At 39.6% G+C, this 27,338-nt stretch overlaps 1 protein-coding gene across 2 annotated transcripts; it reads left to right on the top strand.

Annotated features, from left to right (window-relative positions):
• Positions 1 to 27,338, top strand: rassf3 (Ras association domain family member 3). 2 transcript variants are annotated; one of them, XM_058623611.1, is made up of 7 exons: positions 1 to 622; positions 4,481 to 4,587; positions 17,979 to 18,086; positions 19,666 to 19,833; positions 20,985 to 21,072; positions 21,583 to 21,698; positions 24,679 to 27,338. In XM_058623611.1, the coding sequence occupies exons 1-7, from the start codon at positions 85 to 87 to the stop codon at positions 24,826 to 24,828; spliced, it is 1,275 nt and encodes a 424-aa protein (XP_058479594.1). In that variant the 5' UTR covers positions 1 to 84; the 3' UTR covers positions 24,829 to 27,338. The 2 variants fall into 2 exon arrangements, with proteins under 2 accessions (XP_058479594.1, XP_058479595.1); XM_058623612.1 differs by lacking the exons at positions 1 to 622; positions 4,481 to 4,587 and adding an exon at positions 9,933 to 10,449.

Genomic DNA, 27,338 nt, shown 5'->3' with positions numbered 1-27,338 from the left:
TTAATCAGTTGTTGTCTCGTGTCCGTCACTGTTAAATACTCCTTCAACGCGGCGTCACGCAGCAGTTAATGAAGAGCGTGCGTAATGTTTAACGTCCAGGGTCGGAAATATGTCCCCACGCGCTCCTCGGTCACTGACGACTCTTCGCTAACCGTACAGGCTGTTCACATCAACAAGTCCCCGAAGAAGCTCTACGAGGCACCGGAGGCGACGTGGCCGCCACTGGTTGATAATATGCGGATCTCCAAGGCTAACAAGGGCGCGGCGGTGGTGAGGGCTGTGCGCCGGCATCCGTCACCTCAGCCGGCCAGTCTGGAGAGCCTGGAGGCGGCGTGGAGCGACAGAGTGCACCGGGAGGTGAAATCACCAGGGAGTTTACCGGTCCCCGAGAGACTGAACGGTGACGGAGAAGCTTGTGTGAGCGGGCATGGAGGGGGGCCACCGCGGAGCAGGAAGAAGGGGTTCAAACCCCCGGACGTCCGGACCATTTTCTCCCCCGAGGAGAGAGACCCGAGGGTGAAGCAGGAGTCCGGGGAGGGACACAGCTTCGAGGACACAGAGGAGGACACCTGGTGTGATGTGTGCTGCGAGTACATCTTCCAGCCTGGTCTCACCTGTGCAGGTGGGTGATGATGATGATGATGATGACTATGATGATGACATGATGATGGAGACGCTGATTAATTCGAGCATTTAGGTAGTTTTATCAGATTTTACTGCAGGTCAGAAAACATATGTTAAAATGTTTAAACAATGTTCATAAATGCATGTTTAAATATCCTGAATGTTCCTCTTTTGTAAGACTGATTTTTTTCTGCACTAAATCTGTGACCAACAGCGGGCATATACACACTATACTATATATATATATATATGTATATATATATATATATATATATACATATGTATGTATATATATAAATAATAGTGACTGATATTTTGAGGTTATGTAAACAATTACATTACAATAATGAATTATTGAGCCATGATACTCCTGATACTTTAGGAACTCACCTGTTGAAAACCTGCTGTTTTAAAATCTCACTTTGGTCTTTAGATTTGAACTAAAGTAAATTATGAACCAAACATGTTTCTGAGCTAAAATGCAAATGGTGACTTCGTTTCCAAGGTTATGTCAATGCAAAATTGAAATTTTAATGGTTTCGGACATTTTATTTAAGTGGTGCATTGAAAAAACAAACAAAATCAACATACGTGAGATTTTCAGTGAATGACAGTTTTTATAAAAAGTAGACAGTTTGTTTTCAAAACTGATCGTATCTAAGTTTGCAGTGTGTTCATACTGAAGCAGAGTGACAGAGTGAGGTTTACATGTGCAAACTCTCTAAAATGAATGAATGAATGAATGTAGGTGGGGCTCAAAGTCACAGGCTCTACAGCTGGAATGCAGTTGATATGTAAACAGACCGGTTCAGGACAAAAAAAAAAAAAAAGGAGTCTCGGTGTCTCCTCGAGCACAAACTGGACCTTCTTCTTCTACTTCCCTGTCTTCCTAATGTGTTGTGGTCCAAACATGGCTGCCATGGTGTATTGTTAGGGTTTTTATGATAACTCGCATTAACATCCTGTTACTTTTCCTCTTTTACTTCCTTCTTTACTGTTTTATCATGTTATTTGCCTTTTAAATATGTGATGTTGTTATGAAATGACTTTTTTTACATACACATTTATCACTGCAATTACTCCATTACTGTGTACATCTTTATGAAGACATCTGATAACTGATGATAACTTAAGAACTTATGAAGATAACTGAGAACTTATGATAACTGAAGAACTTACGATAACTGAGGAACTTATCTGATAACTGACAATAACTTAAGAACTTTTGAAGAAGGGCTGCCACGATTAGTCAACTAGTCACGATTATGTAATAATTTAATAGTCGACGCATCATTGTTGTTTTTTTTAAACTTTGTTTTCTCTCTCAAAAACAACTCTCAAAACCTTCCACTGCCACGTCTGCCTTTCTGTTCTTGACACACATGCGCAGTAGTGGTAATCTGGGTCAACCGTGATGTCACCGGAAGTTATACCAGATGGGCTCTCTGGTATAATGGCTACCCGGCGGCCACGAAGCTCAAAAGTGTGGGAGCATTTAAAGAAAACAAAAGAAAAAAGTGTGCAATGCAATATCTGCAAAACAAAACTTGCCTTTCATGGCAGCACAAGTGCGATGCACAATCACCTGAAAAGGAAGCACGTTGTGGCTGACAACGACGATGAAGAGGGACGTTGTTTTCGTCAACGATGACGATGAAGAAATTATCTTTTTTTTCATGACGATAACGAGACTGTAACAAGACTAACATCTCATGTTTGACGACGGAAACATGACGAGACGTGTGTGAGTTTTTGTTGACGAGACAATGTCAGTGTGTGGTTTGTCAGACGTTCAGAGTGCACAACATTTCTGCTTATTGTGCCCGTAATCTGTCAATCAAAACCTAAAAATGACTTGGTCCGTGTTTCAAGACGATTTATGCTCCTCACCCTGGTTGGGGCGCACTGAGGACAGTCTGCTCCAATCGAGAGTTGCGCCAGGGGCAAGCGGGAGAAGCCACAGTGAGTGCAGCGAGTGCGCCCCGAGCCCTTCCATGCCGATCTAGAGTCAGTCGCGACGCACCATCGGTGGAGGAAATTTCATGTCAAAAAATGTTGAAAAGTGGAAATATGGAGATTAAAGGTTTCTGCCCAACAGTAATCCCTAATACTTATTGACCTAAATGGATTTGTTAAAAGACTACACTTTTTTGAGTTTTTGTAGACTAAAATGTGACTAAAACTATCACATATAGAAATGACTCAAATGTGACTAAAACTATCACATATAGAAATGACTCAAATATGACTAAAACTTATAAGTGTTTTAGTCCAAAAGACTAAGACTAAATCTAGAATGGCTGCCAAAAACAACACTGGGAATGTCGTCTGTTTACGCTAATGTTAGCAGCTAGTTAGCTGCTAACATTAGCATAAACAGAGAGCTAACTTACAACTTACTCATATTGATAGCTGTAAACGTTAACATTAGCGATGACGATTTGATTCATTAGCCTTAGCACGCATATTTCATGTGTTTTCTGTAACGTTTTAACAGTTATGTGTTTGAATAGGAACTTTGGTAACGCTAATGTTTTCTAACGGTATGTTTCATGTTATGTTACAAGCATATTTCATTAAAGGTTAAATGAACTATGATCTTAATTGTCTTAATTTTTAGTTAGCAGATACCGTAAACACTTCAAGCTGAATGCTATGATTGTTGCTAACCCTGCTGGTGTGATAAACTGTATGTTATACATTCAATTTATGTATGATGCGATTAGTCGACTAATCGAAAAAAATAGTCGGTGATAAGTCGACTATCAAAATAATCGTTTGTGGCAGCCCTAAAGATAACTGATACCTGGCGATAACTGAAGAACTTATGATGATAAATGACGATTACTGAAGAAGTTATGATAACTTACGATAACTGAAGAACTTGTGAAGGTAACTGATGATGATAACTGACATTAACTGATGATAACTGACGATAACTGAAGAACTTGTGATGATAACTGACGATAACTGAAGAACTTGTGAAGATAATTGACGATAACTGAAGAACTTGTGAAGATAACTAACGATAACTGAAGAAGATAGTGTGTGTGTGTGTGTGTGTGTGTGTGTGTTCAGTTCAGGAAGCTTGTTAAAAGTCCATTACTGCATAACTGAAGGTTGACAGAATGACTGCATCCAAAAAAATTGACTTTTGCTGAAGAACAAATGTCCAAAGGTGAAACTAGACGCCCTGAGACTTCACACAGAAAAATGTTGAACTCACTCACTCACTCACTCAGAATATTCACTTATGAGCTTTTTGAGCAAGAGAAGTTTTTCTGGTGTAATTATAATGTTATGTATGCTCAGATCTTATACACAGATGTGTATTGTGTATAAGATGTATACAGTAGCAGATTGTGGATGAAATCTCAGGGTTTTTCACTTGTGTGTGTGTGTCAGCTGTTGGTCACTTGTTTGTTCAGTGGCTGTGACAGTTTACTGTGGAAGTTAATGAATCACTCACTCACTCACTCATTCATTCATTCATTTATGTTAACAAACACAGATGGGGTCAGAGTGTGTGTGTGTGAGAGAGAGAGAGAGAGAGAGAGAGGACACACAAACACGTGTCATAACAAACGTAACAGAGGGCAGAGTGAGTCAGCAGTTCTGTATCCGTCTCCCCTCTGTGAAGAGAATGAGAAAACCTCAGACATCGCCTCTCTCTGTCTGTCTGTCTGTCTGTCTGTCTCTCTCTCTCTCTGTCCACTTCACTGTGAACTCATTTGACTGTTAAATCACTGGTGCATATGAAAACCAACATATGAAGTTTGACTGAGTCTTAATGTAGAGCAGAGTGTGGCTGAGAGACAGGATGTAATTGATGTTTAATGGATGAATTTGTGTGCAGGTTGTAAATACACATGTCACACAACGTGTCGAGACCGAGTGTCACTGGACTGTCAGCCTGCTGCCTCACCTGTCAATCAAGACCAGATCAACAACAACAACACCTATGTGAGTGCACACTGTGTGTGTGTGTGTGTGTGTGTGTGTCTGTGTGTGTGTGTGTGTATTATTCTTCAACCCAAAGAAATCTGTAAATCTGTGATAAAACAGTAATAAAAGTGACGTTACTGTAATTTTGTGCTCATCCAAAAGAGGGTGCTGTAGTGTAATATTTGAGGTTACAAGATGAACGCATGACAATTCTGAGGCTTGAATCAAATTTACATTGTAACTGTAATCATCAAAACTTTTTTAGGAATCAGCTCAGCACATTATTTGAATTACTAATGAACAGCCACACATTCTCAGAATGCTGAGTCATACTCCATGCAATGCTGTGTGACTTTATGTACAGTTCATTCATTGTTATGTTTTGCAGCTTCAAGTTTAAAAATATGGTTTACAAACGCTGGAAAAGTCTGTAACAGTGAGATACACACGTGATCATGTGATGTAGAGGGTTAGGGTTCCTGATGTTTTTATTTAGCTCATGTCTGGATAGTTGCTCTTAGATACAAGAACTATGGATTTATACCTTTTTACAACCACATTCCAAAACACTACTACCCCTTTACGATCAGACTTTTTTGTGATATGTACATAATAGTCTCAAAATATATAATCCAATACTGCCAAAGTCATTACTGTGAGTAATTTAACTTTTGTTGAAGATGAAACCCTGACATTCATAATAAAGTATTACTACACTAACAATGATACTGGCTAGAAAAAAAAATACTCCCATAACAAACATGAAAATTGATAATGAATATTATGTGAGTTATGAACCATGCAGTGCAGAGATAAAAGTGTGTCAGTGTGGAACATCAGACAAGACAAACATCAGTCACTGACTCTGATCATTAAATTGCATTATTATAATTATATTACTCAGTCAATTGAATCAGCCGCTCTGAATCTACAACACATGCAAAAACCAAATGGACAACAAAGTTCCTATGTTTATGTCAAAATAATCTATACTTAAAATTAGTATATATGTATATAATTATAATTTGTTTATGACCGCTTCAATATTTATGTTGATGTTGAGCAAAAAGTATTTTTAAAATACAACCTTTTCCATGATATAAATATTTTATTCTGTCATCTGATGAGATGATGTTTTAAACACTTATCTTTGGTTTTGTTTCACTTTCATGAAGTTTAAATACATTCATAACATAATTTCATCAGAAAAGAAAAACATCTTTCATAAAATGGTTGATCATATGATAATGTACAAGTTTAGTATTTGTATGTTTTTTTAATCCTGCAGTAGTGAGTAACAACACTCATCGCTGCCAGTATAATCTCTGTGGATTGTGGGGGATTATCTGCTGGTCTGCTGCAGGTCTGACAGACAAAGCTCCCCCATCATCAGCTGCCTGTTACAGTAACAGGACACCAGACATGTCTCATGTCTTCACTTCCTGCTCCGAACAAGTCCAGACAGAGTCAAGTGAGCAGCAAACACGTCTGCTGAGCCTCGCATTACAACTACAAACACTTTCCTCTTTTGATTATTATTTTATACCATTTCTAATTTGATTCATGATTCAGAATCAGAATACTTTTATTATCCCGAAAGAAATTGTTTTGTTACAGTTGCTCCATATCAGACGCAGTACCAGTTTTTTTAAAGAGCACACAAGTTAAAAAGTTAAAAAGAAATTAAGAAATTAAAAAAGTTTTAAGATTAAAATTAAATCAAAAATAAAAATAAAGCCCTTGTTTAAACAACAATGACAACATGACAAAATGACACAATGTACAATGTGTACAGATAGACATTATCAATATGATAATTAATAAATGAACCGGATACATCTACAGATGGGAGTTGTAAAGTCTGATGGCCACAGGCAGGAATGATTAACTGTGCCGTTCAGTGGTGCATCTTGGTGGAATCAGTTTCTCACTGAACGAGCTCCTGTGGCCGATGAGCACGTCATGGAGTGGATGGAGGTTGTAGTCCAGTATTGTCCTTAACTTGGATAACATTCTCCTCTCTGAGACCACCGTCAGAGAGTCCAACTCTACCCCCACAACGTTACTGGCTTTGCGGATCAGTTTGTTCAGTCTGTTTGCATCAGCGACCCTCAGCTTGCTGCCCCAGCATGCAACAGCATAGAGGATCGCACTGGCACAACAGACTCATAAAAAATCCTGAGCATGGTCTGGCAGATGTTGCCTGTCCAGGTGAAATACAGGGCCTTTGGGGGCGGGGCACAACATGTGTGTCATGTCAGTTACTGGAATTCAGAAAATATACCACAAGTATCTGCACATAATGGAAACTGTGGATCACTTTCATGCCCTGAGGCAAACTGAATCTCAGGTTAGAAATTCAACACCTGTCACTACAAAAGCACCCACAGATGTTAAAGGACCATGAATGCACCACAGTGTTACTGTGGTACTTTTGAGCCACATTGTTGAGCGTGTTTTGTGCACACATACTTTATTTTGTACTAGTGTATATACTTGATGTATGGTCTGTACATTTTAAATGTTTCCACTTTGATACACTTTGTCAACTCAATACAGTCATAAATGTGCCACAGTTCCAGTGTACAGAGTCTGTAGGTTCGTCGTTAGCTTACAGTCTGTAGGTTAGTCATTAGCTTACAGAGTCTGTAGGTTAGTCGTTTGCTTACAGAGTCTGTAGGTTAGTCGTTAGCTTACAGAGTCTGTAGGTTAGTCATGAACTTACAGAGTCTCTATGTTAGTCATGAATTTACAGAGTCTGTATGTTAGTCATTAGCTTAAAGAGTCTGTAGCTTAGTCATTAACTTACAGAGTCTGTAGGTTAGTCGTGAGCTTACAGAGTCTGTAGGTTAGTCGTTTGCTTACAGAGTCTGTAGGTTAGTCGTTAGCTTACAGAGTCTGTAGGTTAGTCATGAACTTACAGAGTCTCTATGTTAGTCATGAATTTACAGAGTCTGTATGTTAGTCATTAGCTTAAAGAGTCTGTAGCTTAGTCATTAACTTACAGAGTCTGTAGGTTAGTCATGAAATTACAGAGTCTGTAGGTTAGTGATTAACTTACAGAGTCTGTAGGTTAGTCATTAGCTTAAAGAGTCTGTAGCTTAGTCATTAACTTACAGAGTCTGTAGGTTAGTCATGAAATTACAGAGTCTGTAGGTTAGTGATTAACTTACAGAGTCTGTAGGTTAGTCATTAACTTACAGAGTCTGTAGGTTAGTCATGAACTTACAGAGTCTGTAGGTTAGTCGTTTGCTTACAGAGTCTGTAGGTTAGTCATGAACTTACAGAGTCTCTATGTTAGTCATGAATTTACAGAGTCTGTATGTTAGTCATTAGCTTAAAGAGTCTGTAGGTTAGTCATTAACTTACAGAGTCTGTAGGTTAGTCATGAAATTACAGAGTCTGTAGGTTAGTGATTAACTTACAGAGTCTGTAGGTGTTGTGCCTGATGCTGGGCGTCCTGTTTCCGCTCGGTGGGGCACAGTCGAGATAACACTGCGCCTGCAGGGTTGTGGACCCGTGAACTGCTTCGCGTGCATGTGCATGTACAGTGCACACTTCAGTTTGGGCAGTGGGGGGTAGCCCCAGAGAGCTTCTCATTGGCTGATTTGAAGCAAGGGTGGCCACTGCACAGGTCTTGCTATTGTGTGTGGTGGCTTTGTATATTGGGTGTGTGCCGTTCACACCATGAGTCATTGTGTTTTTATTATTGTAACGTTGTTTTTTTGATCTTGAGTATTTGATATTGTGAGATTTTATTGATTGATTGATATAAAGCATAATGTTCTTTTTGTGACATGAACCTGAAAACACAAGTTACATAGTATCAACACAGGTGATAAAGGACATACTCACCCTCTTATAATCAAAATATAATTAACTGCTACACATTACAATAACATACAATCAGGTGTGTGTGTGCGACGGATCATTGTAGTCTTTTAAAGGATAAAGTCCGTCCCACATGTGTCTTTATTTTTGGTTCCTTTCTTAAACTGTGTGCTTGTTGTTGCTGGTAAAGGGTTAAGTTAAGATTAGGGTTAGAGAAAAAGCCACATAAACTTTTAATGATCTCAGTTAAATCTTTAATTCATTGTTTCATGATGGTGAAATATAAGAGAGTGAAAAACACCACCCACAAAAACGAGTGAAACTCTGATCCTTTTTACGAGGGTCCTGGTGTCGCCTCAGTGAACATAAAGTGACTGTGGTTACATTTCAACATTTCACTCTTTGATCTTAAAGCTTCCTTCTTTTCTATAAACACCAAGAAACATATTTAATCACATGAGAAACATTTACATTTAACAGAAACATGTTAACCTACATAATGTTAGAACACAACTTCATGTTGGTGCTACATTTGAGTTTTGTTAATCTAGGTCAGCGTTAGAGTACACATGATTTAATCTGGGTTAGAGTACACATGATTTAATATGGGTTAGAGTACACATGATTTAATCTAGGGTTAGCGTACACATGATTTAATCTAGGGTTTCAGAGTCCTGATGGTGAATTCTGATGGTGATACAAACCTCGACTCATTTGGTTTCATCTGATTTTAATCCAATTCTCCCGTTGATTATTATTTATTAATAATAGTAATAATTATTAATTTAGTTGTCTTGTTTTATGTTGGTTTGAATTGAGATTTTTTTTCCAATGAACAGAGTTGGGAGTGGTTAAAGTTTCGACCCAGAGGCCTTTCCTCACGTTTGTTTGGTGAATTACATTACATGTCATTTAGCAGACACTTTTAACCAGAGCGACATACAAGGGAGTAGAGTACAACCTGCCAGGGGTGGAGTTGAACTTGTGACCATGATGCCTCTGCACTCAGGTCTTAACCACTGAGCTAATCCACCCATTAAAGGTAGAACGGACATTTTTAAGGACATGACATAACAAGCTGACCATGAGGAAAATCCTTGACAGTTAGGTTTAAAGTTTAGTAAAAAAAAAAGGAAGCAAACAAGATGAGTGTGACTCATCATTCACTCAGTCATTACTGCTCCTAATTAGGTGATATATTAGGATATATTTCATATAGGATTTGACTGAATGTGTTATTTATTTATCATTTATTTGCGTTTGAAAATTGTTTGAATAGTTATAAATAATTGATAAATCAATGACCTCACATGATCAGTATTTAAAAAAAAAAACTAAACCATTCTTTCACAAATATGTGAACAGTTTTTTAAATATGTAAATAAAGTATTCAGTCAACATTTTTATTGACTGAAAACTGACTCCACTGAAACAGACGTACACGGCGCCGATTGACTGTCAGACCTCAAATGGGCGTGACTTGGACCATGATCAGGCGTTTGGTTTGCTGTAGTTTGTGGGCGTGGTCTTACTGTAGGCGCTGTTCGACAGTCAATAAAGTTCATGAAGCGCAGCGGGACGAACTTTCACGCTTTTTTCTCGCGAAACTGAAGAAAAATAACAACCTCGTGGAAACGTTTGTTTGTTACAAGTGACGGTTACTCTTTTCTATCAACAATGGATATATTTCAGTGACTTTGAATGGAGTAAAGTCGTCGTGTTTGACGGAGAAGAGACAACTGAGCGGATTTGAATGAGGAAATCAGCGGCTCACGCACACACACACACACACTGAGGTCACCTGCTCTTACCTGGTTAAGACCTGTGTGTTGTTGTTTATTTCCGGGTCATCGGGAGTTGGATTAACGCTGTGGATTTGTGCGGCTTTCATGTGTTCGAGCTGCTGTGGAGACGTTTTCGTCGTCAATGACGTGGACGAGCACGATGAGCAGCGGTTACAGTAGTTTAGAAGAAGACTCTGAAGAGTTCTTTTTCACAGCCAGAACCTCGTTCTTCAGAAAACCTCCCGGAAAGGTCACAGAGAAGAAGGTAAACACGACATTAACTACTTTATTTAACACATGAATCATCAGCACAGACAGCACTGGTTTCAAGTAAGGTTAGGGTTACGTTGTATCCTGTGATAGAACTTTAAACTTAAAACGAGTTTGTAACATCTATGACCCTAAAAACACAAACTTGACATTATGTTGTTTTGTGAACGTTAGCGCCAGGTTTATTTGCATAACAACGGAAAAAATGCACTTTTGACAGTTAGTCATGTTTGGTCTACATTTCATTTGAAAAGTGTCGTGTTTCCACCTGCACATAGATTTCACTCATTCACACATTGTTAAAAATAATACATTTTAAAGGTCAAAAGTCTGTGATCATCAGCTGGACAGAACCAGAATCAGTAGGACCCACAACTCAGCGACCTGGAGTTTTTCTAGTCTTTAACAAGATGTCTGTAGACTTCAGTCATTCAGTCATTCATTCAATCATTCAATCATTCATCTTCTACCACTGGTGCCAATCCCAGCTGACGTAGGGTGAAAGGCGGAGTCACACCCTGGACAGGTGGTCAGTCCATCACAGGGACACAGAGACAAAAGTCTGTCCAGTCTCACACGCGATCAATTTAGTGTCCAATTTGTCCTTTGAATAATGATCAAAGACTTTTGTCTTTTTGTCTTTAATCCTGGTCTGTGTGTGTTGGTGTGACACACACACACAGACTGACAGTTTCTTTGCTACTTTGTTCTTTGAAGACTCAACACACTGTAACTGAATCACATCATTCTTTATGTGTGTGTGTGTGTGTGAGAGACTTGATGTGTTTGTCTGCAGTTACCTTTCAACTTTCACAGGACTTTAAAGGAGACATATTATACCCTATTTCCCCAAGTTAAAATAGTTGCCTGGTAGTTCAATAACCCTGCCAAACCCGCCCCTTTCAGAATGCTGGGTTTTGTGCCTGGTCCCTTTATATGCAAATGAGACACAGGCAAACACACACCCACTTCTTCCAGGGAGTTTCTGATTTGTCCTTTTTACTGCGCTCACTCGCTCAGCTCCTGTTCCCTCCGCTCCATTCCTCTCCCCCTCCCTCCACTAGTTCTCTGACAATATCAACATGGCAGCGAGAGTGTCGTCACAGGAAGAGACGTCTGACACAAGGATCAAGCCGAACACTGACCAACTGTAAATCAGTTAAAAACACTTAGGGACAGCACTGCTGATCGCTGCATAAGCTGCTGCTGTATGTGACTGTATCAGACTGAGTCTGTGCTCCGGTCATGGAGGACGTACTGAACAAATATGTTTAATTAGGACGTGTCAGAATGGTCAGTTATGACCTCTATTTGACCTTTTCTTAAACATGTGTGTGTTTGTACGTCGTTGACATACGGTCACTGACTAAATACGGCGACCGCTGGCCGCAGTCTGATGTGAAGTGGTGCGAACACACGAACACACGTTTGCTGACTTTATCCGGCACATTAGCTTCATATATAAAATCCTCTGAGGCTGGAAGTTTGTGTAAAACACTGTGCTCCACTGTGCAGCCACCAACAGCACACTTGTCCCTCCGCGTTGACATAATACCGCTCTTCCTCCCTCATCTGCACTCTCGCATTTTATAGGGACAAGGTGGAGCTAAGGTGGAGCTAAGGTGGAGCTAAGGTGGAGCTCTCCAAGTAAACTTACTGGTGGGGTGGTAACATTCTCGGGGAAATGCGCATGCTGCCGCCATAAGGCGCAGGGAATTCATCATCGAGTGTTTTATCGCCTATACTTCCACTAAGGGGAACCACGAAAACATGACGGAGTATTCTTTTTCCACACTTTGGCGACTGGTAGGGCCTCCAGAGTCCCAAATATAAGTATTAAAATGATTAAAAAGTTGATTTTGGATAATATGTCCCCTTTAACACACACCTTATTCCTCATGAATGTGTGTGTGATGACTGTGAAATTGTGAAACGGTGACTTGTATAGATGATGTAATAGATTTCATGAAGTGATGACTGAGTGACTCTTGATGTCTAGTGTTGGACTGATTTGATTTCCTGTTTGTAGTGTCTTTATTCTGAAGTGTAGCTGTAGTAGTATAATAATCTGTTGCAGCTGTAACAGACTGTGAAGTAGACTCTTGTGAACTGTAACAGACTAAGAGCAACAATGCAGAGGGAAATGTGTCCTCTCTGAATTATACAACATCACACACACACACACACACACACACACAGTCAGTGTGTGAATGGTGTTTCTGTGGAGAAATGTCACACTGACCAGTGGGTTAGCCCACACAACCCCCAGGACACACACACACACTGAAGTCACCGTCTCACAGACACACACATACTGTCTAATGCTGGATAATCAGACCACAGTTTATAAACCTAGAGATGTTAATTTACATATCAGTGATATTATAAACATGATTCTTATGAAAATACACTTACAGATAAATGTGTGTGTATATATATATATATATATATATATGACAGATGCATGTAATAAACATATATATATATACATACATATATATTAGAGGTGGAACAGTTCATTAATAAAAATCCATCCCGTTGGGGACGCTTGTCGCGGTTCAGGGCGCGTGTACCGTTCGGTTTATGACGCGCAGCGTATTGTTAGCCTTGTGCCAGAAACCCAGTGAAGTTTTTTTTCCCGTCAGTTAGGAGCTAGAGTCGGAGGATGCACCAGCAGCAGCAGCATCGTTTCCTTCTGTGTGGGAGCATTTCAGATTTACTGTTACCTAAAATGACAGTGGTAAAAAGTCGGTGGACAAAACTGTGACTTTATGGAAGCGCTGCACAACACGTGTTACTTATGCTAGTGGCAACATGCTACCACATCTGCAGAGACATCAGCCCAGTGAGACGCTTGACAGCTTCTGCTCCTGCAGCATTTAAACACAAGTCAGGCGGGACAAGAGCAAAAGACATTCAGCCTTATGTAGTGGTGGAGGACGCAGGATTTCAGCATATGATTAAAGTCGTTGAGACGCGGTATAATGTTCTATCCTGCCGTCACTCTTACTACAGATGGACCAGGCTCAAGTTCACTGTCACTGCTCGTTACTTCATTCAGAGCAGAAGATGAAAAGACCCGCCCACTTTATGAAAGACACACAAGTGAGCATCTTTGTGAAGCACTGACACAAGCCGTGACACAAATGTCTCTAAATCTCTGATCAAGCTGCCTCATTATTTCACTTTGTGCAATGATTGCATGATAGGTCCTTAAGAATATATGATAAAAAATAAATAAATGTAATTATTAGGCTATAGATCTGATACATGCTATTGGTGTTAGAGAAAAAATAGAGAAAAAACAACTGAACTGAAAACCATGATGTGAACGAACTGTGGATTTTGTGAACAGTTCCACCCCTAATATATATATATATATATATATATATATATATACACACATATATATATATATATATATATGTGTGTATATATATATATATATATATATACTGTATATATAAATAATATATATTATTTGTGTATTATTTACAATATATATTAATCATTTATAAATAATATTATTGTAAAAGCTGTGAATTGGTCACGATATATTAAGTCTGTTTATTTAACATTCAGATTTTATTTATTTAAAACTATTAATAATTAATAGTCAATTAGAATAATTCACTGTTTCCCTTTTTCTTCAGTTATTCTCAGCTGATCTTTGGATGTTGAAAAGTGACATTAGGTTCATTTAAAAAGTCATTCATGCTGGAAGTTTGCAGTATTTTACCGTGAAGAATATTTGTATCATTTTAAAATGTTTAAAAACATCAACACTGCTTTTCTGCCATAGACGTGTCCTCCCTGTCTGTCCTGTGTCCTTGTCTGTCCTGTGCTTGAGTCCAAATGTGTCCTTTCTCACCTTGTCTTCCTCTTTGTGTTGAGCTACACCCTCACACATAGAGACACACACAGACATACAGTCCTTAGTTATTTTTCTGTGTGTCTTAAGCCGGGAGTCACTGCAAAATTTCATTATGTCCTCATAATGACAATAAAAATTCTTGATTCTTGATACAGGAACAGACAAACACACACAGAGATGTCTGTCTTTATTCTCTCCGTCTTTCTCTTTGCTAAGGTCAGGTGTGTGTTAAGAAGAACAGTTCTGTCCTCTGTCTTTATTCTCTCCGTCTTTCTCTTTGTTAAGGTCAGGTGTGTGTTAAGAAGAACAGTTTTGTCCTCTGTCTTTATTCTCTGCGTCTTTCTCTTTGTTAAGGTCAGGTGTGTGTTAAGAAGAACAGTTTTGTCCTCTGTCTTTATTCTCTGCGTCTTTCTCTTTGTTAAGGTCAGGTGTGTGTGTTAAGAAGAACAGTTTTGTCCTCTGTCTTTATTCTCTGCGTCTTTCTCTTTGTTAAGGTCAGGTGTGTGTTAAGAAGAACAGTTTTGTCCTCTGTCTTTATTCTCTGCGTCTTTCTCTTTGTTAAGGTCAGGTGTGTGTTAAGAAGAACAGTTTTGTCCTCTGTCTTTATTCTCTGCGTCTTTCTCTTTGTTAAGGTCAGGTGTGTGTGTGTTAAGAAGAACAGTTTTGTCCTCTGTCTTTATTCTCTGCGTCTTTCTCTTTGTTAAGGTCAGGTGTGTGTTAAGAAGAACAGTTTTGTCCTCTGTCTTTATTCTCTCCGTCTTTCTCTTTGTTAAGGTCAGGTGTGTGTGTTAAGAACAGTTTTGTCCTCTGTCTTTATTCTCTCTGTCTTTCTCTTTGTTAAGGTCAGGTGTGTGTTAAGAAGAACAGTTTTGTCCTCTGTCTTTATTCTCTGCGTCTTTCTCTTTGTTAAGGTCAGGTGTGTGTGTTAAGAAGAACAGTTTTGTCCTCTGTCTTTATTCTCTGCGTCTTTCTCTTTGTTAAGGTCAGGTGTGTGTGTTAAGAAGAACATTTTTGTCCTCTGTCTTTATTCATTTTTCTGGGTGGTCCTTTCAAACAAACTTGTGCAAAGATGTGAAGTGTAACGTTGTGTCCTGTCCTCTGCTGTCCATGTCTCCATGTGGTTCTTACAGAACCACAGTGGACATAAACAGTTGGTCCAGTTTGCTTCCCATCACGGTGGTCCCACTGTTTTTATTATTTTGTTCTTTTTCTTCTTCTTTTGTTTAAAGCAGTGAATCTTCAAATCATCTCGGTTTCATCAGGTTTGATTGTGTAGAATTATCTTTTAGTTTCCCTGGTGAACAAAGTGTGTGTCCACACGTGTGTCCATTAGAGCAGGAATGCTGGGAGGAAAGGTGTGGTCTTTCTCTACTTCCCCCATGGACGAAACAGGAAGTAACAGAGAGGAGGGGGAGGAGTCTGTGTGTGTGTGTATGTGTGTGATCAGATCAGAAGATGCTGATGATGAAAACAGAAAAACATGATTTAACTCAATAAGCTGAAATAAATCAAATGTGTCTCATTTTTATCATTATCACCAAATCAATACTATAAAAGGCGATATATCAGCTTTATATTATAAAATAATTACCACATCAAGGATGGAAACATAAGAACTTAAACTGGACCAACTGGTTTTTGTTCTTCAAAAATCACATGCACGCGCATGTTGATGTCATGTGTTTACAGTAAACCAAAGCAGGAATGCTGCAGGTGTTTGTCTCAGTCTGTGTTTCAGTCTTTGTCTCAGCCTGTGTTTTAGTCTTTGTCTCAGTCTCTGTCTTTCTGTCTCAGGCTCTCGGCCTGTTGTTTCTGTCTCAGTCTCAGTCTGTGTTTCAGTCTTTGTCTCAGCCTGTGTTTTAGTCTTTGTCTCAGTCTCTGTCTTTCTGTCTCAGGCTCTCGGCCTGTTGTTTCAGTCTCTGTCTCAGTCTGTGTTTCAGTCTTTGTCTCAGCCTGTGTTTTAGTCTTTGTCTCAGTCTCTGTCTTTCTGTCTCAGCCTCTCGGCCTGTTGTTTCTGTCTCAGTCTCAGTCTTTCTGTCTCAGTCTCTCAGCCTGTTGTTTCAGTCTCTGTCTCAGTCTGTGTTTTAGTCTTTGTCTCAGTCTCTGTCTTTCTGTCTCAGGCTCTCGGCCTGTTGTTTCAGTCTCTGTCTCAGTCTGTGTTTCAGTCTTTGTCTCATCCTGTGTTTTAGTCTTTGTCTCAGTCTCTGTCTTTCTGTCTCAGGCTCTCGGCCTGTTGTTTCTGTCTCAGTCTCAGTCTTTCTGTCTCAGTCTCTCAGCCTGTTGTTTCAGTCTCTGTCTCAGTCTGTGTTTTAGTCTTTGTCTCAGTCTCTGTCTTTCTGTCTCAGTCTCTGTCTCAGTCTTTCTGTCTCAGTCTGTGTTTTACTCTTTGTCTCAGTCTCTGTCTTTCTGTCTCAGTCTCTCGGCCTGTTGTTTCAGTGTCTCTGGTCTTCTTTCGGACGATGACCTCACTGTTTCAGCCCTGCTTCTCCTGTTTGTTTAGATTTCGTTGTCCTCACTCTCCGGTTCGTCTCCGGTTCCTTGTGATTCTCCGTGTCCTCGACATTTGACGAGACTTCCTTTTGTGATCATAAAACGTAACATTTTGAAGAAACTGAGCTGCAAAGACTTTGATTGTTGTCTCAGTCGTCCACTAAGACAAAGAGAAACTGTTGATTTTAATAGAGAAGATGAAGCTTGAAATAAAAATGATGTCTTTCAAAATCCTCGTTACAAAAAGGAAATTAAGAACAAACTGCAGTGATTGTGATTTATTTATTTAAGAACTGAAACTTAATGAATGTCCACACCTTTAAACCTGAGTCATTGTTATTGATGATCATTGATTGGTAGAAAATTAACCAGCAACTGTTTGTCAACTAATTAAGTTTAAGCCTGAACCTTTAATCACATATTTTGTATTATTTTATTTATTTATATATTTTTTTATTTACAGTAGAACGTCACAGGGTGCAGGGTTAGAATTAAGAGTAGGGTTAGGGTTAAAGGTTAAAGTTTAAAGGTAAGGTTAAGGGGGTTGCATTATGTCAAAAGAAGCTAGTTTGTGTAATTTCTGCAGTCTTTGTTTTATCAGCACCTTTGTCTTTGTCTCGAACAGCATGTGTTTCCCATACAAGGCTTCAACCTCTGTGTGTGTGTGTGTGTGTGTGTGTGTGTGTGGTTTTTAATAGATGTTGAGGAGTGCAGCTCTATGCCCATGTAAGCACTGACTCTACACTGGGGAATAAAACTCTCTGTACACACACTAACATGTTCATGTTGCATTCATAGTGCATGTTTCATGTTGTGTTCATGGATTAGTGTGTGTGTGTGTATAATATATAGTTATTGAACTGCCATGGTGCTTCATCCTATTGAGGTTAGGGTTATATATGCTTTAGTATTTTGACCAAAGCATGTCACAGACATGTTCATTAGGACACCAGGGAACTATTTTAACCTGGAGTAATAGGGTATAATATGTCCCCTTTAAATGTTGACACCGATGTTTTTGATCAGGAATTAAAAAATGAATAAAGGAAGGATTTGTTATTTACCATCTCTGAAAATAAAACCTTCTCCTCATCCTCATGTTCTGCCACTGTTCACTCATGACTTACTGTGTTTTTATTCATTCATCCTTTCATTCTCAGGATGTGGAAAAGGAGAGAGAGTTACGCACAGAGTTTAGCAGAGAGGAAATCAGGCACAAGATTGAACATTACAACTGTCTGACCAAAGACCATCTAAAAATGACACTGGTGAGTACAAACATCACTCACTCACTCACTCACTGTATGAGTACTAACATCACTCACTCACTCACTGTATGAGTACTAACATCACTCACTCACTCACTGTATGAGTATTAACATCACTCACTCACTCACTGTATGAGTATTAACATCACTCACTCACTCACTGTATGAGTACTAACCCCACTCACTCACTCACTCACTCACTCACTATGAGTACTAACATCACTCACTGTATGAGTACTAACATCTCTCACTCACTCACTCACTGTATGAGTACTAACATCACTCACTCACTCACTGTATGAGTACTAACACCACTCACTCACTCACTGTATGAGTATTAACATCACTCACTCACTCACTGTATGAGTATTAACATCACTCACTCACTCACTGTATGAGTACTAACCCCACTCACTCACTCACTCACTCACTATGAGTACTAACATCACTCACTGTATGAGTACTAACATCTCTCACTCACTCACTCACTGTATAAGTACTAACATCACTCACTCACTCACTCACTGTATGAGTACTAACATCACTCACTCACTCACTGTATGAGTACTAACACCACTCACTCACTCACTGTATAAGTACTAACATCACTCACTCACTCACTGTATGAGTACTAACATCACTCACTCACTCACTGTATAAGTACTAACATCACTCACTCACTCACTCACTCACTGTATGAGTACTAACATCATTCACTCACTGTATGAGTACTAACATCACTCACTCACTCACTGTATGAGTACTAACCCCACTCACTCACTCACTGTATAAGTACTAACATCACTCACTCACTCACTCACTGTATGAGTACTAACATCACTCACTCACTCACTCACTGTATAAGTACTAACATCACTCACTCACTCACTCACTGTATGAGAACTAACATCACTCACTCACTCACTCACTATGAGTACTAACATCACTCACTGTATGAGTACTAACATCTCTCACTCACTCACTCACTGTATAAGTACTAACATCACTCACTCACTCACTCACTGTATGAGTACTAACATCACTCACTCACTCACTGTATGAGTACTAACACCACTCACTCACTCACTGTATAAGTACTAACATCACTCACTCACTCACTGTATGAGTACTAACATCACTCACTCACTCACTGTATAAGTACTAACATCACTCACTCACTCACTCACTCACTGTATGAGTACTAACATCATTCACTCACTGTATGAGTACTAACATCACTCACTCACTCACTGTATGAGTACTAACCCCACTCACTCACTCACTGTATAAGTACTAACATCACTCACTCACTCACTCACTGTATGAGTACTAACATCACTCACTCACTCACTCACTGTATAAGTACTTACATCACTCACTCACTCACTCACTGTATGAGAACTAACATCACTCACTCACTCACTCATATGAGGGTAAAACAACAACAGAATTGAAATAAATGACAGTTTGTTCACATATAACTTTTCTTTACACTTGTACAAACTCACAGTCTGAAACTTTAACATGTTTTTAAGTGTCTCTGTCTGTGTCTGTGTCTGTGTCTTTGTGTGTGTCTCAGGCTCAGTCAGGTGTGTACACTGGGTTCATTAAAGTGCAGATGGACCTGCGGAGGCCGGTGACGGTGCGCGGTGGACAGAGAGGAGGAACTGTGCTGAAGGAAGCTTTTTATCTGCCACGAGGCGTCAACAACACATTGCACATCAGCTCTAATAACACAGTCAGAGAGGTGCTACACAAACACACCACACACACTCACTCACTCACTCACTCACTGCACATCAGCTTTAATAACACAGTCAGAGAGGTGCTACACACACACACACACACGCACTCACTCACTCACTGCACATCAGCTTTAATAACACAGTCAGAGAGGTGCTACACAAACACACACACACACTCACTCACTGCACATCAGCTCTAATAACAGTCAGAGAGGTGCTACACACACACACACTCACTCACACACACACGTGGTAATGAAAAAGAGCAGATGTTGGACATAAAAAATTCTGAAAATTAACTGAAAAAAAACACAAATCTTTTAAAGGTTAAAACAGTCTGATTTATTCCATACTGTTATATTATAGATATCTTAATCATGTCAGTATAATCAGATTACGTCAGTGTAATCAGATTACATCAGTATAATCAGATTACGTCAGTATAATCAGATTATGTCAGTATAATCAGATTACGTCAGTGATTACGTCAATATAATCAGATTATGTCAGTATAATCAGATTATGTTAGTGATTACGTCAGTATAATCAGATTACATCAGTGATTACGTCAGTATAATCAGATTACGTCAGTGATTACGTCAATATAATCAGATTACGTCAGTATATAGTCAGATTATGTAAGTGATTACGTCAGTATAATCAGATTACGTCAGTGATTACGTCAGTGTAATCAGATTACATCAGTATAATCAGATTACGTCAGTATAATCAGATTATGTCAATATAATCAGATTACGTCAGTGATTACGTCAATATAATCAGATTACGTCAGTATAATCAGATTATGTCAGTATAATCAGAATATGTTAGTGATTACGTCAGTATAATCAGATTACGTCAGTGATTACGTCAATATAATCAGATTACGTCAGTATATAGTCAGATTATGTTAGTGATTACGTCAGTATAATCAGATTACGTCATTGATTACGTCAGTATAATCAGATTACGTCAGTATAGTCACATTACATCAGTATACTCACTCACTCACTGTATGAGGGTAAAAACAACAGAATTTAAATAAAATTTCATATAACTTTACACTTGTACAAAGTTTTTTTTTTTCCCTCTGAGCTTTGATTTAAACATCTACTCACTGTGTGTGTTTGTGTGTGTGTGTGTGTGTACACAGGTGATCGTTGCCTTGCTGAACAAGTTCACTGTCGCAGACAACCCAGCGAAATATGCTCTGTACAAACGCTACCGCAGGGAGGAGCAGGGTAAGACTGTGTGTGTGTGTGTGTGTGTGTGAGTGAGAGAGAGAGAGAGAGAAGGAGAGAGAGTGAAAGTTACAGGACTGGAGAATGTTTCATTCCACTCATGCCTAATTCAGTCTCAGATGCTTGTGTGTGTGTGTGTGTGTGTGTATTTCTGGATGCCTCGCCCTCATGTTAGTGGATTCTTCAAGGACGTCTCCTTCTCACACACACACACACACACAGCAACAGCTGCTGATTCACAGACTGTGTGTGTGTGTGTGGATCAATATAAAGGAAGTTTGACAGTTGTGAGTTGAGATGATGTAAATATGTAACTAATATTTGTTTCTCATGTTTCTTTCTTCAGTGTTTTTGTAAATCACTGGTTGTTACTGTGTCACAGTCCTTCCTTTGATCCACACACACCACAACTGCACTGACTGCATGTTTGTGGTGTGATGAGACTAAATTTACCCGCTGTGTATGTGTGTGTGTGTGTGTGTGTGTGTGTGTGTGTGTGTGTGTGTGTAGTGTATGTGTGTAAACTGGCAGATGGCGAGCAGCCGTTGTTTCTTCGTCTCGTATCAGGACCTGACGCTGACACACTCAGCTTTGTTCTGAGGGAACAACAGACCGGAGAAGTCATGGTACATTCTTCTCTTTTTATTTTGACACTGTTTTTAGTGTAAATACGTCTGTCTTCATCTGTCTTCATCTGTCTTCATCTGTCCTCATCTGTCTTCATCTGTCCTCATCTGTCTTCATCTGAGATGAGATGAGATTCAACTTTATTGTCATTACTCAAATACAAGTTTCGGGTAACGAAATGAGGTTTGCATCTCACCAGAAGTGCAACAAGCAGAAGCAGTGCAAGAATATGAATATATATATGTACAGAAGTAGATTTGTTCTATGTATAAGTATAGAAATTAAAAGCGCTGTGGTACGCTTGTGTTGAGTGTGATGGTGCTGGAGCAGGAGTGTCCTGACCTAACAAATTGAGGTCTGTTGGTCAGAAAGTCCGTAATCCAGTGGCGGAGGGAGGTGTTGAAGCCCAGGTCTCCAAGTTTGGTGTTTAACTTGGAGGGGATAACAGTATTGAAAGCTGAGCTGAAATCAACGAACAGCATTCTTGCGTAGGTGTTGTTGTCCAGATGTGTGAGCACAGAGTGCAGCACGGTGGAGACTGCATCTTCTGTGCTCCTATTGCTGCGATAGGCAATCGGGTAAGGGTCCAGTGTGGGTGGGAGGCAGTTCTTCATGTGTGCCAGTACCAGTCGCTCAAAGCACTTCATAATAATGGGTGTGAGTGCTACAGGGCGATAGTCATTCAGGCACGTCGGGCTGGAGTGTTTCGGCACTGGGACAATGGAGGTAGCTTTGAGGAATGCTGGCACATCTGCTTGGGCGAGGGACAGGTTAAATAGGTCCGTAAAAACCCCTGTAAGCTGCTCCGCACATGCCCTAAGCACACACCCGGGGGTGCCATCTGGACTAGCAGCCTTTCGGGTGTTGATGCGGCTCAGTGCAGCATGGACGTCTGTGGGGGTGAGTGAGAGGGGCTGGTCATCTGCAGGGGGTCCGGTCGTGGTCTCCCTGTTGTCTCTATCGAAACACGCATAAAAGTGATTTAGCTCGTTCAGGAAGGAGACATCTGTTGTTATTGGGGTGGAGTTGCTGGGTTTGTAGTCACTGATGGCCTGGATGCCCTGCCACATGCGTCTGGGGTCGGAGTTGGAGAAGTGTTCCTCTACCTTCTGCTTGTAGCAGTGCTTGGCCTTGATGATGCCCCTCCTCAGGTTTGCCCTGGATGTGCTGTAGGCCTGTGCGTCGCCTGATCTGAAGGCAATGTTGCATGCTTTCAGCAGGAGCCGCACCGCCTTTTTCATCCATGGCTTCTGGTTTGGGTACGTGGTGATCTGTTTCCATGTTGTAATACTGTCGATGGTGGTGTTGATATAGTCCAGCACAGAGGAGGTGTAGATGTTGATATCTGTGTGAGAACCACAGGTAGCCTGAGAAGCAAACATACTCCAGTCTGTGTGATGGAACTTGTCCTGAAGTACAGTGTCTGTCCCCACTGGCCACACTTTGAAGTTTGTCGCTGATGGCTTCACACGTTGGATGAGTGGGGAGTACTTGGGGACGAGGAACAATAAGAGGTGGTCTGACTGACCAAGGTGGGGGAGGGGAGTTGTGGTGTTGGCTCCTGCAATGTTTGAGTAAACATGATCCAAAGTTTTGTTTCCTCTTGTATGGCAGGAAACATGCTGGTGAAATTTAGGGAGCACTGTCTTTAAGTTGGAGTGGTTAAAATCACCAGTAACTATAAATGCAGCCTCTGGATGAGCAGTCTGTTGTTTACTTATGGCAGTGTAAAGTTTGCTCATTGCAGCTTTGGCATCAGCATCTGGGGGGATGTAGGCTGCAGTTACAATAGTGGAGCTGAACTCTCTGGGCTGATAGAATGGCCTACACCTAACCATTATAAACTCAAGGTTTGCTGAGCAGTGTCTCCGGACAGTGATAGACTCTGTACACCAAGCATTGTTAATATAAATGCACAGTCCTCCTCTTGTCTTAGAGTCCTCCTCCTCTGGACAGTCAGCTGCTGTCCTGTCTGCTTGGTGTGTGTGTCGGCCGGCTAATGTGATAGCATTGTCCGGTACTCCGTTGTTTAGCCATGTTTCGGTGAAAATCATGACATGACTGTCCATGAGTCTCTTGCTTTGGGTGATGCGAAGTCCTAACTCATCCATTTTGTTCACCAAGGACCGCACATTAGCGAGGAAAATGCTGGGTAATGCGAGCTGGTGTGGTGTTAGCTTTATCTTAGCTCGTGTACCTCCGCACTTCCCCCGCCTTTGTTTATGGTCCCGACACCGCCTGTGAGCACTTCCGCCCGGTCGGGTAGAGTGCGTAGCTTCGGGTGCCCTGGAGATCTCAGGAATGAGTCGGTGATTGGTGCTAATGTCATCAGGAAGATTTAATCCAAAATCCAAAAGTTCCCGTCTGGTGTAAGATGTTAAAGTGAAACTGTTCCGTAAAAACAGACCCAAAATTAACCAGAAAATCACTGCAAAACTGGGAAAGACGCTGGGCCTCATGATGCACACGCGCCGCCATCTTGTACCTGTCTAAATCTGTCCTCATCTGTCTACATCTGGACTGGACTGGACTGGACTGAACTGAACTGAACTGACAGACTATCACACAGAGACGCTGACACTGAACATCTACTTCAGTTTAAGTCTACAATCTCTGTCACATGATCACGTCTTTATCTCACTCTTAGACAGAAGTTTGTAAAGCACTCACTCACCCACACACACTCACTCTCCCACACCAAAGTCCACACCGGAGCTGCTGGTCCTCTGCTGCCTCGTGTGGTCACTTTGTTTCACTGAGGTCAATCTGAACGTTGGATTACAAACACTGAAGAGACAAAATCAGACATATGAACTTAGTGATGGAGGCAGCAGTGTGTGTGTGTGTGTGATGTTAAAAGTATTTCAAACATCTAAGACTTAATAAATGTAATTGATGAAAATACTAACTTGAGAATGTAAATGTTCAATCTCATAAAAATACCTGATTTGAACAAATCTGTTTTTTTTTTGTCCTCAGTGGGACGCCTTCTCCATCCCTGAGCTGCGGAACTTCCTGCGGATCCTTGACAAAGAGGAGGAGGAGCAAAGGGAGGCCGTTATTCGCCGCTACAACAGTTACCGCCACAGACTGCAGGAGGCACTATGGGGAGTACGAGCGTCTTCTTAGAGGATTTAACCTCTGACCTACATGTGTGAGGATAGAACGTGAGCACAGACTGATGCAGACAAATGAACACATAAAAGTCATGTGCTCATCGAGATTCATTCATTCTCTCATCCATCATCCCGCTCTTCTTCCTCTCTCACTCTCTCACTTAAATGATCTTCCTCTTTGTTTGTTTTTTCAATTTAATTAAGAGTTTTATTTATTGACTTTTTTATTTATATGGGTGAAGTTTTTGTTGTTTTCTTTTAAAAATGTGTCTTTTTTGACTCAGATAATCATTTATTCACATCATTTAATAATGGATGTAAATATGAATCATAGAAATCATTCATGTGTTTATAAACTTATAAACAAAGCTACAATTTTAGTTTTTATTCCAAAAGCCCATAAGCAGTGTGAACGAGATGTTTGTCCTCATTATCTGTCTTTGTCTTCATCTCTACAGCTTCAGACAGACACAATAACACGTGTGAGGACAAAGACAGATACATTTTAACATCTAAGAAAAGTAAAGAGGACAAAGACAGACATTTAACACTTCAAAGAAAAGTAACAAGGACAAAGACAGAGACATTTAACACGTCAAAGAAAAGTAATGAGGACAAAGACAGAGACATTTAACACGTCAAAGAAAAGTAACAAGGACAAAAACGGAGAAATTTAAACATCAAAGGAAAGTAAGAAGAGGACAAAGACAGAGACATTTAAACATCTAAGAAAAGTAATAAGAGGACAAAGACAGAAGTATTTAAACACATCAAAGAAAAGTAAGAAGAGGACAAAGACGGAGACATTTAACCATCAAAGAAAAGTAAGAAGAGGACAAAGACAGAAATATTTAAACACATCAAAGAAAAGTAAGAAGAGGACAAAGACAGAGACATTTAACCATCAAAGAAAAGTAAAGAGGACAATGACATGAATATTTAAACGCATCAAAGAAAAGTGGAAGAGGACAAAGAGAGACACCTGGTCAGACATGATGACGAGGAAGAAGTTGATGAAGGTTTCTGGACGTTGACTGAGAGTTTTAGAGGAAGTTTAAAACAGAGGAAGATGAGTTTTTTTCATTGACTGTAACCATGACAACGACATGACTGACGGAGATTTTTATGAAGCTGCTTTAAAAATATACCTGGATTTTCTTCTAAAGACCAAAGAGAATCATTTTCACTGATCAATCACAGATCAATATTTCATCAATGATACAAATCTGATGTAAAAAAAAAAAAAAAAGACGTCACACTGTACCATTGTGCCACCCAGTGGACAAACACTGAAACTACTCTATTTAATAATTATCTTACAGAGTTTATTTCTCATTTTGTTGTATGTTTGTTTTGCTGTAACCAAAGAAAAAGGGTTTTAAATTTTATTCTATTTTTAAACACTGGGTTTAATCTGTGGAGGCAAAAAAAGGCCACATTAAACATTTAAAGGTTCAATCTGCTGATGTGTGAAGATTTGTTCAGTTGCATTATGGTAAGAGACGTTTTTTGGGATTGATTCAGTTCCTTTAACCTTTACATTAGGGTCATGGGGCGGAGCCAATCCCAGCTGACATGTGGGGTTTAAATTGAATTTCCTTTAATTCCAGGTTGTTTTATTTTTTGTAAAAACTTTATAAACGTTAAGCTTTTTGGCCTCTTTTTGCTTCCGTACAGTAAATGAAAAGTGATACAAATGTCACCATAAAAGCTGTTGATACATCTTAAAGCCATGATGATGTTGTTGTTTATGTAAACGCATCACACCTGATAAGTTGTGTCACTATTTTCTTCTTTTTTTTTAGGCACTTTAACTCTGAATTCAGGGATTTATTCAGATGAATTTCTAAACTGTGGCCATGAAACTTTATTTTAACATTTTCATCTTTATATAAAAGATCAACTCTGTTTTCTACTTAATCTTATGGAAATACAGTTTAACAGAAGTTACCTGAAAAAGCTTCTGTGTGATTTTTATGTTTCTGTTTTTCTGACTGTGAAACTCGTCATGTGTTTAAACGTCTTCACATTTATTATTTTTATTATTATTATTATTATTATTATGATAATATATTATTACATGTGCAGCAGCAGGCGCTTTAATATAAATCAGTTTTCTCCACATTTGAACACGATGATTAGAAATGATTGAAAGCCCCAGATTATCCACTGTGTTTTCAGATTATGTTCCTGATAATTTCACATAATCTGATTTTTGACTAAAGTTAAATCTGTGTGTGTTTACTCGTGCTGTTGTACTTTAGACCAACGTGATCATGTGATGTGAACCTCACGAGTTCACGTCACATGATCACACGATACACACACACTTAACATAGATGAGGATTAGAATTCACTGATCTCATGATTCTGGATTAAAGTCTGAACTTTGTCTTCAGTTTTTTAACAGCAGCAGAAAAACTGAAGTTTTTTAATGTACTGAAATTTGATTCTCTAAAATCAAATATTTATTTTTCCTCAAATGTTTTTTATTAAAGGTGAAATTAAAATGTGTTTGTTGTT

Source organism: Solea solea, chromosome 3 (assembly GCF_958295425.1).
Source record: "Solea solea chromosome 3, fSolSol10.1, whole genome shotgun sequence".
NCBI lineage: Eukaryota > Metazoa > Chordata > Actinopteri > Pleuronectiformes > Soleidae > Solea > Solea solea.
This window is presented reverse-complemented; position numbering and strand designations above follow the sequence as displayed.